This window comes from Eptesicus fuscus, chromosome 5, assembly GCF_027574615.1.
Source record: "Eptesicus fuscus isolate TK198812 chromosome 5, DD_ASM_mEF_20220401, whole genome shotgun sequence".
In the NCBI taxonomy this organism is placed as follows: domain Eukaryota; kingdom Metazoa; phylum Chordata; class Mammalia; order Chiroptera; family Vespertilionidae; genus Eptesicus; species Eptesicus fuscus.
In genome coordinates this window covers 2,353,281-2,367,786 of record NC_072477.1, presented here as the reverse complement: position 1 = coordinate 2,367,786, position 14,506 = coordinate 2,353,281, and the positions used below count along the sequence as shown (strand labels likewise).

At 56.7% G+C, this 14,506-nt stretch overlaps 2 protein-coding genes across 2 annotated transcripts in view; one reads left to right on the top strand and one right to left on the bottom strand.

The window, feature by feature from the left end:
* Positions 1-4,627, bottom strand: part of LOC103302509 (kallistatin) — a 31,241-nt gene extending 26,614 nt beyond the window's left edge. Inside the window, exon 1 of the mRNA XM_054715737.1 lies at positions 4,550-4,627. The gene's annotated coding sequence lies outside the window, so the exon portion shown is untranslated. The remainder of the gene's footprint in view (positions 1-4,549) is intronic.
* Positions 1,461-14,341, top strand: LOC103302522 (serpin A12). The gene is made up of 5 exons (XM_008159556.3): positions 1,461-1,656; positions 7,241-7,891; positions 9,514-9,784; positions 12,218-12,365; positions 13,892-14,341. The coding sequence occupies exons 2-5, from the start codon at positions 7,258-7,260 to the stop codon at positions 14,081-14,083; spliced, it is 1,245 nt and encodes a 414-aa protein (XP_008157778.2). The 5' UTR covers positions 1,461-1,656; positions 7,241-7,257; the 3' UTR covers positions 14,084-14,341.
* The last annotated feature ends 165 nt before the right edge of the window (positions 14,342-14,506 follow it).

The following is a 14,506-nucleotide window of genomic DNA, read 5'->3' as shown; positions in this document are numbered from 1 at the left end:
AGCTCCTCTCAGACACGCCCGAGGCCAAGAGCTCCATTTTATTTCCAACTAGAGGCCCGGCGCACGAAATTTGTGCACGGGGGTGTGTGTCCCTCAGTCCAGCCTGCACCATCTCTAATCTGGGACCCCTTGAGGGATGTCCGATCCTGGTAGGATCGGGCCTAAACGGGCAGTCGGACATCCCTCTCACAATCCAGGACTGCTGGTTCCCAACTGCTCACCTGCCTGCCTTCCTGATTGCCCCTAACTGCTTCTGCCTGCCAGCCTGATCACCCCCTAACCACTCCCCTGACAGCCTGATTGATGCCTAACTGCTCCCCTGCCAGCCTGATTGCCCCTAACTGCCCTCCCCTGCAGGCCTGGTCACCCCTAACTGCCTTCCCCTGCAGGCCTGGTCACTCCTAACTGCCTTCCCCTGCAGGCCTGGTCACCCCAACTGCCCTCCCCTGCAGGCCTGGTCCCCCCCAACTTCCCTCCTCTGCTGGTCTGGTCACCCCTAACTGCCTTCCCCTGCAGGCCTGGTCACCCCAACTGCTCTCCCCTGCAGGCCTGGGTCCCCCCCAACTGCCCTTCCCTGCAGGCCCATTTGCCCCCAACTTTCCTCCTCTGCCTGCCTGGTCACCCCTAACTGCCCTCCCCTGCAGGCTTGATCACCCCCAACTGCCCACCCTTTGCAGGCCTGGTCCCTCCCAACTGCCCTCCCCTGCTGGCCTGATCACCCACAACTTCCCTCCCCTGCTGGCCATCTTGTGGTGGCCATCTTGTGTCCACATGGGGGCAGCCATCTTTGACCACATGGGGGCAGCCAGCTTGTGTGTTGGAGTGATGGTCAATTTGCATATTACTCTTTTATTAGATAGGATCTTTTAAAAATGGATTCTGAAGTAATACCTGTTCCTTTAAGACAACTCAGAAAACAGAAAAGTGTGTGTGTGGGGGGGGAGCGGTGTGTGTGGCAACCATAGCCTCACTACTCCAGAACAACAAATATGCAATCATAAACCAACTTGACATTTTTTTTGAACTTCAATGTGAATTTTTTGTTACTCCTCACCAGATAATATTTTTCCATTGATTTTAGAGAGAGCATAAGAGAGAGGGAGAGACAGAGAGAAACATCGATGTGAAAGAAACACATTGACTGGTTGCCTCCCACACTCGCCCTGACCAGGGTCCGGGCTGGGGAGGAGCCTGCAACCGAGGTATGTGCCCTTGTCCCGAATCGAACCTGGGACCCTACGGTCTGCAGCCTGATGCCGAGCCACACCAGCCAGGGCTGATGTGAATTTCTGATTGCTGTTACTCCTCACGAGACTTGGTATTTAATTGTCTATTCACCTCTTGCGTTCTCTTCCCCAGAAGAGCCCAGGTGAGCTAAGGTAATTATTGGGAAATAACAGTCATTGCAAAAAAAAAAAAAAAAAAGAATGGACTTCATTAGGGAAGCCACCACCCAGCGGGTGTGGTCTAAATGCCACCCTGCCTGGGGAGGGAGAAGTCCCAGGAGGTGAGTGGCCATTGCTCCCAGCTCCATCCCTGCCCACCCGGCTCGGGCACCGGCCTCGCTCTGCTCCTCCAGAGGCCATGGGCGTGTAGGCAGGGAGGTCAGCGGCGAGCACCCATCGGCTGGCTCCGTGGACGTCCCCCGAACGCACGGTGAGTCTGCCTTCCCTGTGAAGAGGTCGTGGGCCTCTCATCGCGTCCGGCGGGGCCTCGGACCGCGGGAAGGCCCAGAGCGGGCGGGCTCCTGTGAGTTCTGGGAGCCCCAACCCTGGGAAGCAAGCCCCCTCATCTTCACGGGCGCCTGGTTTCCCGGTGCCGCCCTCCAGTGCTTCTCTAGGGGACGGTCCTTGGTGGCTGTGGGGAACGGCCCGTCTCGGGAGACAAGGGGGCCTCCTATCAGGTCTGCCCGGCCCCCCAGCCCCCGGTTGTGGCCACACCAGCCTTGTCTGGGAGCTTCCCGGGTCTGTCCGGCTCCCTGAGGTGGAGGCTGGGTTACTCCTCCTGGGAAGGGGGCTCGTCGCTGGCCCTTGCACAGAATTGCTGGAAGCTCAGTTCCCGCTCCCATCTAGCAACGTGCTGGGTGTGCGCTCAGGTCGCTCCTTTGTCCTCCCTGGGACTCGGTTTCCCCTTTAGAGCACAGGTGGCCCTGAAGTCGATGCTCACCAGCCCTTCCAAACCCACGTATGCCCTCGGCCTAGGGTGTCGTGCGGGCAGGAGGCCCGGGCCAGGCACAGAGCTGACCTCGCGGGAGGGTTTGGAGGGGCCGGTGGGCTGGTGGGGATGCTGCCTCTCAGGAGAGCGCCGTGCTGGGGCTCCGAAGGCCGCAGGTCGGTCGGCAGCATCGGCACAGACGTCCTCGGGCCTGGCCCACGGCCCGGTGCCCGGCCCAAAATAGCAAGGGCTCAGAACAGTTCTTAATAGAAGGAAGGCAGAGGCCTCCGGGGCCAGACTCGAGGTGAGGTGGTGTGTCCTGTGCTGGCTGCAGGAGGGAGGACAAGTGCACCGCGGTGGTCAGGAGGTTTGGTTCCGGGTCTTCCCTCACCTCCCACAGTTAGGAAGGCAGGGCTCCCCGTCACTCAGCTGGCACTCGCTTTACAAAACAGTAACCGCCCGGCCGGCGTGGCTCAGGGGTTGAGCGTCACCTATGAACCAGGAGGTTGCGGGCTGGGTCCCCAGTCGTGGGTACGCGGGAGGCAGCCGGCCGATGACGCTCTCTCATCATTGATGTTTCTATGTCTCTCTCCCTTCCTCTCTGAAATCAGTGAAAGTATTTTAAAGGTCAACAATAACCACTTAACGTGTCTAGAGTGACCTCCTCTTAAAACGATGTCGATGCCTTAGGATAGCGGAGCAGACATGCCGGGGGCCTCGAGCCCAGGGCTTCACGCTGGTCTCCGCGAGGCCAGTGCAGTCGCCAGGAAGGCCCGGGCGTCACTAGGGCAAAGGCAGTTAGTTCGTCCACGGGCTGTACCCTCCGGGAACTCCGGGAAGGACGGAGGCCTGGGCTCCCTCGGGGCCGGATGCCTACGTCCAGCCGGGGCAGGAAAGGGCCGGCAGTGAGCGGCACTCCAGCTGGCCGACGGCTCACGAGGCTCACGGGATGGGAACTGGTCTGAAGGATCCTGGAACTCGCAGTCTCACTGGCTTGTGAGGTCGGACACACGTAAACTTTCCCCCGTCCGTCTCCCGGCGGGGAGAGAGGCTGCGGAGCGCACTGTCCCATTGCCGTGTCCATGGCTGTGCGTGTCCGTGGATGAGTTCTTTGGCTTATCGCTCCTCACCCGTCCCCACCTCGAGGTGAGTCAGTCTGCTCCGTGCTGAAAGTGCTTCCTAACACCGCAGATGTCACTGTCCCCACCCTTCGGTGCTGACGGGCAGGTCCCAATGGCTAAGCCCATCAGGGTGGTGTGGGAAGGGACGTGGGAGCCCCCGGGGGGCCAGCCCCTCCTGTGCAGACGGGGGCCGCGAGCTCGCCCCGGCTCCGGTTTGCTGCGGCCGCCGTGCTGAGCTGTCGCAGGAGGCGTGCCTCCGAGTCCCTGCTCTTTTCTTTCCGGAAGAGAAGGAAGCCATTCCCCCGGGTTCCGGGGAGGAGCACGGGCCGGAGGGAGAGGGAGAGCTGCGGTCCTGCCCCTGCGTGCCCACGGGCTCGGTTCCGTGTTTGCTTCTTCATTTTGTTTACTTATTTTATCTAGAGACAGTCCCCCCCCACCCCCACCCACACGCACTCCAAAATAAAAACCAAGAGAGAGTTGCCCAACTTGGGAGGCTATCCCTGTATTGGGAAATAACCAGCCGCCCAGCTATTTTAATTGATGGGATAAACAAAACGAGCCTCAGGCATCTGGGACTGGTACCCACCTGACAAGTCTGGGTCAGTGTAGGGCCTGTGATGACGGATGGGAAGGCCAGGCTGTGGGCACTCGGGGGCCTGGCAGGCCTGTGCTCAGATCCAATGCTCAGAGGTGGGGGCAGCTGAGACCTGGCAGGTGCACTGTGTCCCAGGGCTGGGAGCTGAGGAGCAGCAGCGAGTGGGGAGGAGGCCAAAGTCACCGCTCCCCCCCCCCCCCCACCCCCGCCCCCCCCCCCCCCCCCGCCATCTAGGAGATGACAGTTCTGAAGCTCTGGAAGGCAAGGAGGCTGGCTGCCACCCTCCAGACCCTAAGCCGGAGAAGACCAACGGGCAGGCTCTGACTTCCATAGTCAGCTCCTGTTCCTGAAACTCGGTGGGGGGGTGGGGGGGCAGGAAAATGTCTGGGGGTCCTGCCTGGGCACCGCTGTAACCGTGTGGGTGTCTGCGCCAGAAAGTGCTCCTGGATGGAGCTCCTGGCAGTTTCCTCCCGGCTCCAGGCCGGGCCTGGCAGGGGCTCCGCGGCTTCGCCCCACCTGGCTGGTGAGCCCCCCGAGGGCGTCTCCTGAGCTCCTCACGGATGTCTGATCCCCGCCACCCCTGGGCTCTGGGAAGGGGTGCCCACGGAGGGCCATCACCCCGCGAACGTGAAGCTCCTGTTACCAACCCAGCCGACTCCTCCCCAGCCGGCCCACTCACCTGAGACTGACCGTCCCCTTTCCCACGTTCTGTTCCGATCTGGAACACCCTGGGGCTACTAATCTTCTCCTCTCTCATCTGCTTCCAGACCATCTCCGGGCCTTTGTTTATCAGCAGCTAGTTTTAATTTTACTGGAAAATACGTGTCACCGGGAGAGGAGGGTGCTCAGGCAGCCCCAGGCGCGGGGGCCGGGTGGGAAGGAGTTCTCCCCGCAGTGTCACACGGCAACAGGATACGGGCAGGGCCGGGACTCCTGGCTTCTTGGCACATATACCAAGTGGCTCCATGGGTTGGGCATCGTCCAATGCACTGAAAGGTCACTGGTTTGATTCCTGGTCAGGGCACATGCCCGGGTTGTGGGTTTGATCCCTGGTCAGGGTGCATGTGGGAGGCAATTGATTGATGTTTCTCTCTCTTCTCTCTCTTTCTCTCTCTCTCCTCTCTCTCTCCCCCCCCCCCCCCCACTTCTCTCTCTCTAAAAGTCAATAAAGACATATTTATACTTGTATTTGTCAGGATGCTTTTGGCTTCGCGTAACTGACCACGTAACTCTCACCAGCGTCACTGGAAGCTAGAGGCAGGGGCTCCGGGGGTCCTGGTGTGCACCCTCTTTACATTCTGGCTCTGTCCCAGGGTCACTTCTCTCGTCAGGCACCTGGCTATGGAAGCCCCTGGTGTCCACACCTCCCTTCCCAGGACACCAGAGGATGGAACAGGGCAGCGTCCTAACATGTCAGCCAGGAGCCTGGAATTCACCCTCCCTGGTCACTCCCATCGCCCGCCCTCCCCGACCCGCTGTCAGGGTGGAACTCACTGGGGCTGACTGCATCCGGGCCAGCTCTTGACCAGTCCCTAGAGGGGAGTTGCAGTTACCCAACCAGAGCCCCTTCGGTGCTGGGGACGGCCCTCTGTCCCGGGGCGCTGGGCTGCCTGCGGGAGGGGGTGGGACACGAGGGGTATATGCACTAGCATGCTCTTACTCCCCCACGAGCCTCTTGAAGACCCATTTTGCTCTGATGATGGCTCCATCCACAGTACCCGGCGTAGAGGGCTTGGGGCACAACCCACTTGGGGAAATGGTGCTTTCCCATTCAGTCAATAGAAAGAGGCCCCTCCACTTAGCTCTGGGGGACCTGCCGGTGCTGGGCCCATTCCCCTAGGCTGTGGTGCTGTGAGCTGGGCCGCTGACAGCTCACTGTTGCCCTCCCCACTCCAGAAAACTGCCCTTGTCTGATAGCAAGTGACACCCCAGCCCTTGCACCCCGGGGCAGACCACAGCCACTGACGGACGGATCCCCTCTGAAAAGCCAGAACCCTTGCCTCATGGGCGCAATGCCACCAGGTGCTTTGGCTCCAGGGCCTGCCCCCTGTGGATCAGGTCAAGGCAAGATGTTACCTGTAGCCAGCCACATCCTCCTGGCTCCTTCCCTTGCCTGACCTGCTTCCCTCGCTTCCCAAGGAGCTCCTCCTAAGAGCACACGCTCAATAGGCAACTCACGCTTGACTCCTCATCTCAGTTCTGCTTCTTGGGAGCCCACGCCAACACCACACAGATGGCCTTCGCTCTTTCCACCAGCTCAGATCCAGGAAGATGTAAATTTCAGGAAAGAAAACATAGAGAGAACAGAGGACCATGCAAAGAAATCCGCCGTTAGCTGACGTACACGTTGGTATAAAGATCACTGATAGCAGCATGGCCAACTGGAGAAATCAGCAAGCTTTGGGGATGGCCGTACTTTTAGCAGCTCTATGCAGCATGAGAGATTGAGATGAAGGGAAAATAAAACATGAAAAGCATGTCCTCCAAAAGCTCACAGCCCTGTGGGGAGATGTCCATGCTGAGGGATAGTGAAAGGAGCAGCAGTCCTGCAGCCACCAGGACTTGTCCTCTTCATCACGCTGCCCCTTCTCTTCCCAGGAATAATACAGGGAAGGAGGTCTGATAGAGACCTAAGTTCTGTAGTGCATAGTCCCCACTTACAGACCAGGGGATCCCAGACCAAGGGCTGGACTTCTACAAATTAGTCAATACTCTTTTGGTTGTAAGGGAAAAAATCCAACTCATAGCAGCCAACCCTCAAAAGGAAATTTATTGGCTCATAACTTGGAAAATTAGAGGTTGTTGGTCTAGGTAAAGCTTGATCCAGGAACTCCAAAGATGTCACCAAGTATTTCTCCCCATTTCTCTCTCTCTTTTCTCTCCTTCTACACATGGAAGCCAGGGCCACATTAGGCTCCAGGGCTGTGTCATTAAGCCAGACCCTCAGAGTTAAGGTGCCTGTACATTCCCAGGGGGAGACATTGATTGATCTGATTTGGGAAGCACTCACATTTCTTTACCAATCAGTGTGGCAGGGGGTGAAGTACTATGATGGCCTCACCTGGTCATGTGGCCACATTGTGGTGTTTTCTTCTTGTCATCCAGTGGAGTAGAGGGGGCAGATGGGGAAACAAACAAGAGCTATTTCCTCTGGTCAGGCCTCTCAGTTATGAAGGAGGACAATTCTTTCTTGTCCAGGGTGACGGTCTGGGTTAAATGCTAGAATGGACGCCAACGCACTTATAAACCGCTGCGCACAGCACGCACGATGCACTGCATTGCTTCTCTCACTGTCTTCCTCGGGGGTAAGATTGGGGCAGTGGGCTCTTTTGTTCCTTTTCCCACTAACCTCAGGTCTGCTCCTCCACAGGACAATCTCCAAGGAAAATGAACTTCACGCTGGGCCTGGGCCTGCTGCTGGCTGGCTTCCTCGCTGTAGAAGGTCTTCTGAAGCCCAACTTTTCCCCAAAGAATCATGGCGCCGTGAGCCGAGCCCAAGAGCAGCAGGGCAGGAGGGCAGCCCAGGAGCTCGCCAGGCGGAACGTGGGCTTCGGCTTCAAGCTGTACAAGAAAATGGCCTCCAATGGCCCCAGCAAGAACATCTTCTTCTCCCCCATGAGCATCTCCACCGCCTTCGCCATGCTGTGTCTGGGTGCCCAGAACTCCACACTGGATGAGATAAAGCTGGGCCTCAACTTCAGGAAAATGCCGGAGAAAGACCTTCATGGGGGTTTCCATTACCTTATCCAGAGGCTGAACCAGAAGACCGAGGGCCTCCAGCTGAGCCTGGAGAACACCTTGTTCCTGGACCAGAGGCTGCGGCCAGAGAAGAGGTTCATGGCAGAGGCCAAGGACCTGTACAATGCAGACAGCGTCCCCACCAACTTCGAGAACGTTGAAAATGCTCAGAAGCAGATCAATGACTATGTCAGTAAGCAAACCCATGGGAAAATCAATAACCTGATCAAGAATATAGATCCTGGCACTGTGATGCTTCTTGCCAACTGTATTTTCTTTCGAGGTAAGCCTTGGGACAGTGTGGCATGGAAAAGAGAGCATGACCAGTAGACTTAGATTAAAAACCAGGGTTGGCCACTTGCTTGCTCTGTGACCTTGAGTTCATAAGTAATTAATCTCTCAAAGGCTCACTTTTCCTATCTGCAACATGAGTACCCCGCTAACTCATAGGGCAGTCATTGGTATTCGAAGCAAAAATGTATGCGCAATGAACTCTGTGAAGTCTAAATTACTCTCCACGTGTGCATTTTCTCATTTCTGATTATCCTAACACAACACTGGTTACAGAGGTTGCAGTGACATTCTTTTCCTCATTTCTTAGAAAAGGTAAGTGGAGTTTAGAGAGACATTAATCAACTTACTCAGTTACAAAGCCAGTCAACGGAGGTGAGAACTCAAACCCACTTTTCTTGGCCCAAGAGATGTGCACTTTCCATCATTCTAAGTAGACGCCCGGGATGGGGATGGTGTTGTTGATGATGGTGATGATGACCACTTTGGTGGTGGCTTTGATCTCCTATCAAATCCTGTAGATTCTCAAGTCTTAGGGTGAAAGACTGAAAAGGAAGGTGGAAGAATATTCCTAAATCCAAGCATCATTCCTTCCACCATACACACCTACACGCTCACACAAAGGTTGGCCAACATAGTTAAGAATCAGAGGCCAACAGTCCTCAGGCCACACAAGATTACTGCTGGGTTGTCAGCAGCATGGTTCTGAATATGGAAGTTTAATTCTCCCGAAATCCACAGGGAGACGAGTGGCAGCAGCGGGGGAGGGGATAGGAGGAAGGGGAGTGATAATGGCAGACTGAAATCTCAGTCTTCCCAAAGCAGAGGAAGAAAGGGAAATCTGGAAATTCCCTTAGTCCCTACATCCCCTAGATTACAAGACCCTTGGTGGTGATGATGCAGATGATGACTAGCATTCACTCAACACTTACTACACATAGTCACTACGCTGTGCTGCCTTTTGCCAGGCTCACAGCAGCCCTAGGAGGTCCCCATCAATATTCCCTTTCCGTATAAGGACACTGAAGCCCAGGGACAGTAAGACACCTGCCCAAGGTTATCCATCTAGAACAGTAGAGTGAGAATTTGAACGGTGGGTCTTTGAAGGCAGTGAAAAGACCCAGGTCTGGGTTTATGCCCAACAGCATCAAAGACTCCTCAGGGTAGAAAAGGAGGGTCCAAACACCCAGCTCTGGGAGTCCCATGTGAGAGCAGCAACCCCAGGGCTGACTTAGCATTAAGCTGGGCATTTTCACTCACTTCAGACCCAGATCACCCCACTCAGTATACTCTAGTCCCCTTTGCTAGACACAGTGCACAGCCTTTCTCACCCTCAGGAGTACCTGGGCTTAGGGCTGCCGGACGCTCTCCTCTTGGCTCAGCAGCCCCAGGCCTGGCTTCTGTGGGAACGGGTAATGAACTCCCAGCCCACCTCACCAGAAGTCTTGAGGGCATGTCATGAGGACAGGGATTCCTGGAGCTATGTCCTGATATTCCAGAGCCTCCAAACCCGTTCCTTGAACTTCAGCATGAGGACAGAGACCAGTGCTTAGCTGGGTCCAGTCACTTCTCCCTCAGGACACTCACACCGCTTTGTCCTCCTTCAATCTGAAGCCAGGTGGCTACACGAGTTTGACCCAAAAGCAACTAAAGAGGAAGATTTCTTTTTGGAAGAAAACCGGCCCGTGAAGGTGCCCATGATGTTCCACGGGGGCATGTATGCAGTCGGCTACGACGAGCAGCTCGGCTGCACCGTCCTGGAGATGCCCTACTTTAACAACATCACGGCCATCTTCGTTCTTCCCGACAAGGGCAACATGCGGCGGGTGGAGGAGGCCTTGGAGCTGGACACTTTTGACAGATGGAAGAAGTTAATCGTGCGGAGGTAAAGGGGCTCTGGTGTGTGCGGCTTCTTCCGTCCTCCTCCCTTTCCTCCTCCTCTCCCTCCTTTTTGTTTTCCGCCTGCTCTCTTTACTTCTTCTCTCCCAGGTTGGCTGGGCTCTCACCCTATCCCTGTCTCCAGGGTCACACATCCGTCTGCTCACCCAGGACCTCCCTGGATGCCTGAGACGTCTCAGTCCCAACGTGCCCAGAAGGAACATCCCCATCTCCCCTAGGGAACCTCCTCCAGCTTCCGTCTCCCCCAGTGGTGACTCCATCCTCTTAGTTGCTCATGTTTAAAACCATGGGGTCCTCCCTGACCACTTTCTGCCCCCAGCCCCTCATTCAGTCTGCCAGGGACCCCGACAGCCCCATCTGAAATATGTCTGAAGTCTGATCCTTCCCACCACTGCCATGACCCGAGCATCTTCCACTGGTCTCCCAGCATCACCTCTGGGCCCTCCCTTCACCGTCAAGAGGATATTCCTAACAGAGCAGACAAAATGACCCTTTAACCCTCAGCCAGACCGCGCTACTTCTCTGTTCAGAACCCTCTGGCCGCTCTTCTTTTCACCAGAAAAGCAACAAAACCAACTGGCCTCCTCTGCCTCCATGCAGGTGCCCACACCTGCCCTTTACTCCAGCATTCTGGCTCCCGTGAGTCGATCTGTGTCCTTTTCCTATCGCACACTGCCTTCTTATATGCAGACTGCCTGTCTATGCATCTATGCCACGTTGGCTCTTTTTAAAAAATATTATTTCATTGTTTAAAGTATTACAAATAGTAGAACATATGTCTCCTTTTTCCTCTGCTGACTTTATCACCTGTCTGCATGGGTTGTGGCCCGTGCCTCTCAGAGATGTGCCTCTCATGGGAACAGCAGCTGGTACACGCAGGCGCTGAATAAATACTTGAATGACTGGATGGGTGGGAGGTAAGTTTGGGAGTCACTGAGCCTGTCTCTGGCATTTAAAGCAATGACAAGGCATGAGATCCCCAGGGAAGGAGAAAAGAGAGAAAAGAGAAGACCAAGGCTGAGACTTGAGCATCACAGCAATGCGACAGGTGACAAGGTGGAGGCAGCCAAGGGCGAGAGGGGAGCGGCTGCTGAAGGGAGGAGAGAGCTGGAGGGCGTGGGCTTGGGTTGGAATGCTTCGAGATGGAAAGATGGCCCGGCCAGCATGGCCCAGTGGTTGAGCGTTGACCTATGAACCAGGAAGTCAGGGTTATGTTCCCCGTCAGGGCACATGCCCAGGTTATGGGCTTGATCCCCAGTGTGGGGCCTGCAGGAGGCAGACGATCAATGGTTCTCTCTCATCATTGATGTTCCTATCCCTCCCTTCCCCTCTCTGAATCAATAAAAACATATTTTTTAAAAAGATGGAAAGCTGGATCAACTGTCTAGTGCTGGCCCCGAGAGCTCGCTGTTGGATCCGGCAGGCAGAGGTCGGCGACTCTGGAAAGAGCTGCTTGGGGAGCATGTGGAGGTCACGCCCGATTAGAGGGGGTTGGGGCAACGATGGGAGGAAGTGGAGGAAGTGGTAAGTACAACTGCTGCTGTGAATGAAAGAAAAGATGTGGCCCTGGAGCCGGAGAGGTGACTCAGAGCCAACGGAGATGTTTTCTTTTTCAATATGTTTTGGTTTTTTATTGAGAGAGAGAGAGAGAGAGAGAGAGAGAGAGAGAGAGAGAGAGAGAGAAACATTGATGCAAGAGAGAAACATCAATTGGCTGCCTCCTGCTGCACCCCTGCCTGGGGACTGAACCTGCAGCCTGGGCATGTGCCCCAACTGGGAATCAAACCAGCAACCCCTTGGTATATGAGATGATGCTCAACCAGCTGAGCCACACCAGCCAGGCCCCAACAGAGAGGTTTTTGTTTTTGAGGACGGGGGTATTACAGCAGGGGCTCTGCTCCTGAGAATGGTCAAGTCGACACCATCTATGGAGGGTGCGGGAGAGGAAGGAGACAAAGGCGGGCCTGGGTTCTGGGAGAGGCAAGCAGAAACAGGGTTCAGGGCCAGAGGACAGGAATCCAAGGCCCACAGGCAGAGAGGCCACCCAGGTCCCGCCCTCGGAGGATGTGCAGCTGCTAACTCCAGGGCTAGGGATGAGCATGCGCTGGCCACTGACTGCCGGGCGCCTCCCTGCCCGTGGGTACCATGGGCATCGCCATGTTCGCACGGTGGCTTAGAGAGTGAGCGCAGGAGCTCCAAGTGGCTGTGACCGGTTCCACCTGCTGGGAGCTCAGGCCTCGCTGCAGCTGGTGTCAGGCCTGCTGGGTCGGACCAGCTCGGGGCTGGGGCATGTGAAGGGCTGAGAAACCCTCTTCATTCTGTGGATAAAGAAACAGCCTGAACTTCCACGTCTGGGAGGAATGTCTCGCTCCCCACCGACCCTGGGGCCTGCGCTCACGCTGTCACTTCGCACCCCTAGGGTGGTGGACGTGTCCTTGCCCAGGTTCTCCATCACGGGCACCTACGACCTGAAGAAGACTCTCTCCTACCTGGGCATCACCAAAATCTTCCAGGAGCATGGCGATCTCACCAGGATAGTCCCTAATCGAAGCCTGAAAGTGGGTGAGGTAAGCCTGCCTGGCCTGGCCATCGCCCCCTAGGCACCGGGAGCCTTCACGGAGCCCCCATCCCAGCTGCCGAACAAGCCAGAACGCCACCCACAGTCAGGCCGAGTTCGACTCCAGCCCTGCCCCTCCAGCCATGTGCTCCCGGGGGAATCAGGACCCTCCCCGGCCTCATGCTTCAGGCTGTGAAATGAGACCCCATTCCCGGTGCTGTTTGGGAAGTCAATTCAGTGCAGCGAACACTTGGTCAAGGTCCAGAACACGGATGAGGCCTTGGAACGGGTCTAGGTCTGAGCCGGACCCCACTCACGGGCATCACCGGCCTGTTGGGAGAAGGTCGTGCACATGGTCTGCATGATAAGAGATGAGCAAAGGGCCTGTGGCCTCCAGCAGGCGGAGCACCTGCCTGTCAGGGGCAAGCAGAGAGGCACTCTTGGGGTAGGGTCCCCAGATTTAGCAGATGAAATACAGGGCGCCCAGGTAAGTTCAAATTTCAGATAAGTGACGATTTTTTTTTTTAGTGTAAGTATGTCCCAGATAGTGCATGGATGTACTTACACAAAAACTCCATCGTTTATCTAAAAATAAAACATAACTGGATGCCTATATTTTATCTAGCAATCCTCCTATTAGGTTAAAAGGGAATTGAGGGGGGAAAGATTTCAGCACGCAGAAGAGGGGTGGGGAGGAGCTTCCGGGAGGGGGAGCCCATGGCCAAAGGCTGGGGGGCGGGGACTGCTGGTGCTGAGTGTGAAGGTCAGGTCCATCGGGGAGGCATCCGAGTCGCCACGCTGAGCTGGCGACCAGCTCCACCTCAGAGTTACCTTCCAGTTTGCAAGAGGAAGAAAAGGAGTGAATAGAATCTTCTCACCTTCAACTTCCCTGCGCAGACGTCTCAGAAAGGGTCGCAGCCAGCCACCCGGCCTGCAGGCCTCCCGGAGCCGAGCGCGGTGTCCTCCGCAGCTGGGAGCCCTCGGCTGAGCCTGTGTGGGCACGGCTCTGGCCTGCCGAGAGCTGTCCGGCTTCTGTGAAATGGAATGACATGTGTCAGCGTTTCACAGAAGCCCGTCCCTTTCCCAGTGTGGTCCGCCTGGTGCAGATGCTGACGGTACTGGGATGGATCTGCAACAGCCGGCCCGGCATCTGGCTCCCTCGTAACCACCCAGCAGCCAGCCACCGGGCGGGCGGAAGGAGGGTGAGGGGCCAGAGGCCTCGGGGAGCTGAGGCTCAAAGACACTGTCTGCCACCACAGCACTGGCTTCCCCGTAACCCCCAGGAAGGACAGCACCCCTCCACCCCCACCGGCCCCACAGGGATGCTCCCCCAGCTTCGTGGCCCTCACGCTGCACCTCCTCGCTGAGTGCCCTTTAGTGCTGGCAGGTGACAGCGGGAGTCCGGGAGGCAGCACCGGCGGTGCTCTCCCTCTCTGAGCCTCCCCCTCTCTGAGCCTCTCCCTCTCTGAGCCTCCCGCTGTCCTTGGCTCACCTGGGTCTCCGAGTCAGCACTGACCTTGCTTCCCGTCCCCACAGGCGACGCACAAGGCCAAGCTGAAGATTGACGAGAAGGGCGCGGAGGGGGCCGCGGCCTCGGGCATGCAGACGCTGCCCATGGAGAGGCCGCTAACCTTCAAGCTGAACAGACCCTTCCTGCTGATGATTGCGGAGAACCTCACCCCTACCATGCTCTTCATGGGGAAGATCGCTAACCCCACCGGCACGTAAGGAGGGGTGCAGTCTGCGCAGACCCCGGGGCCAGGGCTGACAACGCCTCCTCGGGGCTGCGACCACAGGGACCCCGGCACCGCTCCGCCTCCTCGTGAGCTCCAAGCACGCCCACCAGGCGGCACTGCTGGGCCCAGGCTCCCGTCCTGCCCTCCCTGCCTTCAAACCTGGGAGTAGACACCCCCGCCCCCGGCTGGCAGTGATCCCTCCCCCTGGCAGCAGAGGAGTGCTGTGATTTAATAAATATCTGAAGTACTGGTTGTCTTTCAAATAGAAATTGAGTCCAAGCTGTAGACATTTATCCATCTTCCTTTTAAACTAACTTTATTCAAAAGGCGTCTACTGCACATCTTAAATATTTTTCTGCTGAATTCCTACTCCACAGCCATACCTTCATTCTGAGAAACAAAAAAAGAGGGGGGA

What these genes read in the sequence shown, in the direction of transcription:
- LOC103302522 (XM_008159556.3), top strand. Translation starts at nt 7,258, where the DNA reads ATGAACTTCACGCTGGGCCTGGGCCTGCTGCTGGCTGGCTTCCTCGCT. An exon ending in AAGAAGTTAATCGTGCGGAG is followed by an intron (nt 9,785 to 12,217) that starts GTAAAGGGGCTC and finishes TCGCACCCCTAG; the next exon opens with GGTGGTGGACGTGTCCTTGC. An exon ending in GAAGCCTGAAAGTGGGTGAG is followed by an intron (nt 12,366 to 13,891) that starts GTAAGCCTGCCT and finishes CCGTCCCCACAG; the next exon opens with GCGACGCACAAGGCCAAGCT.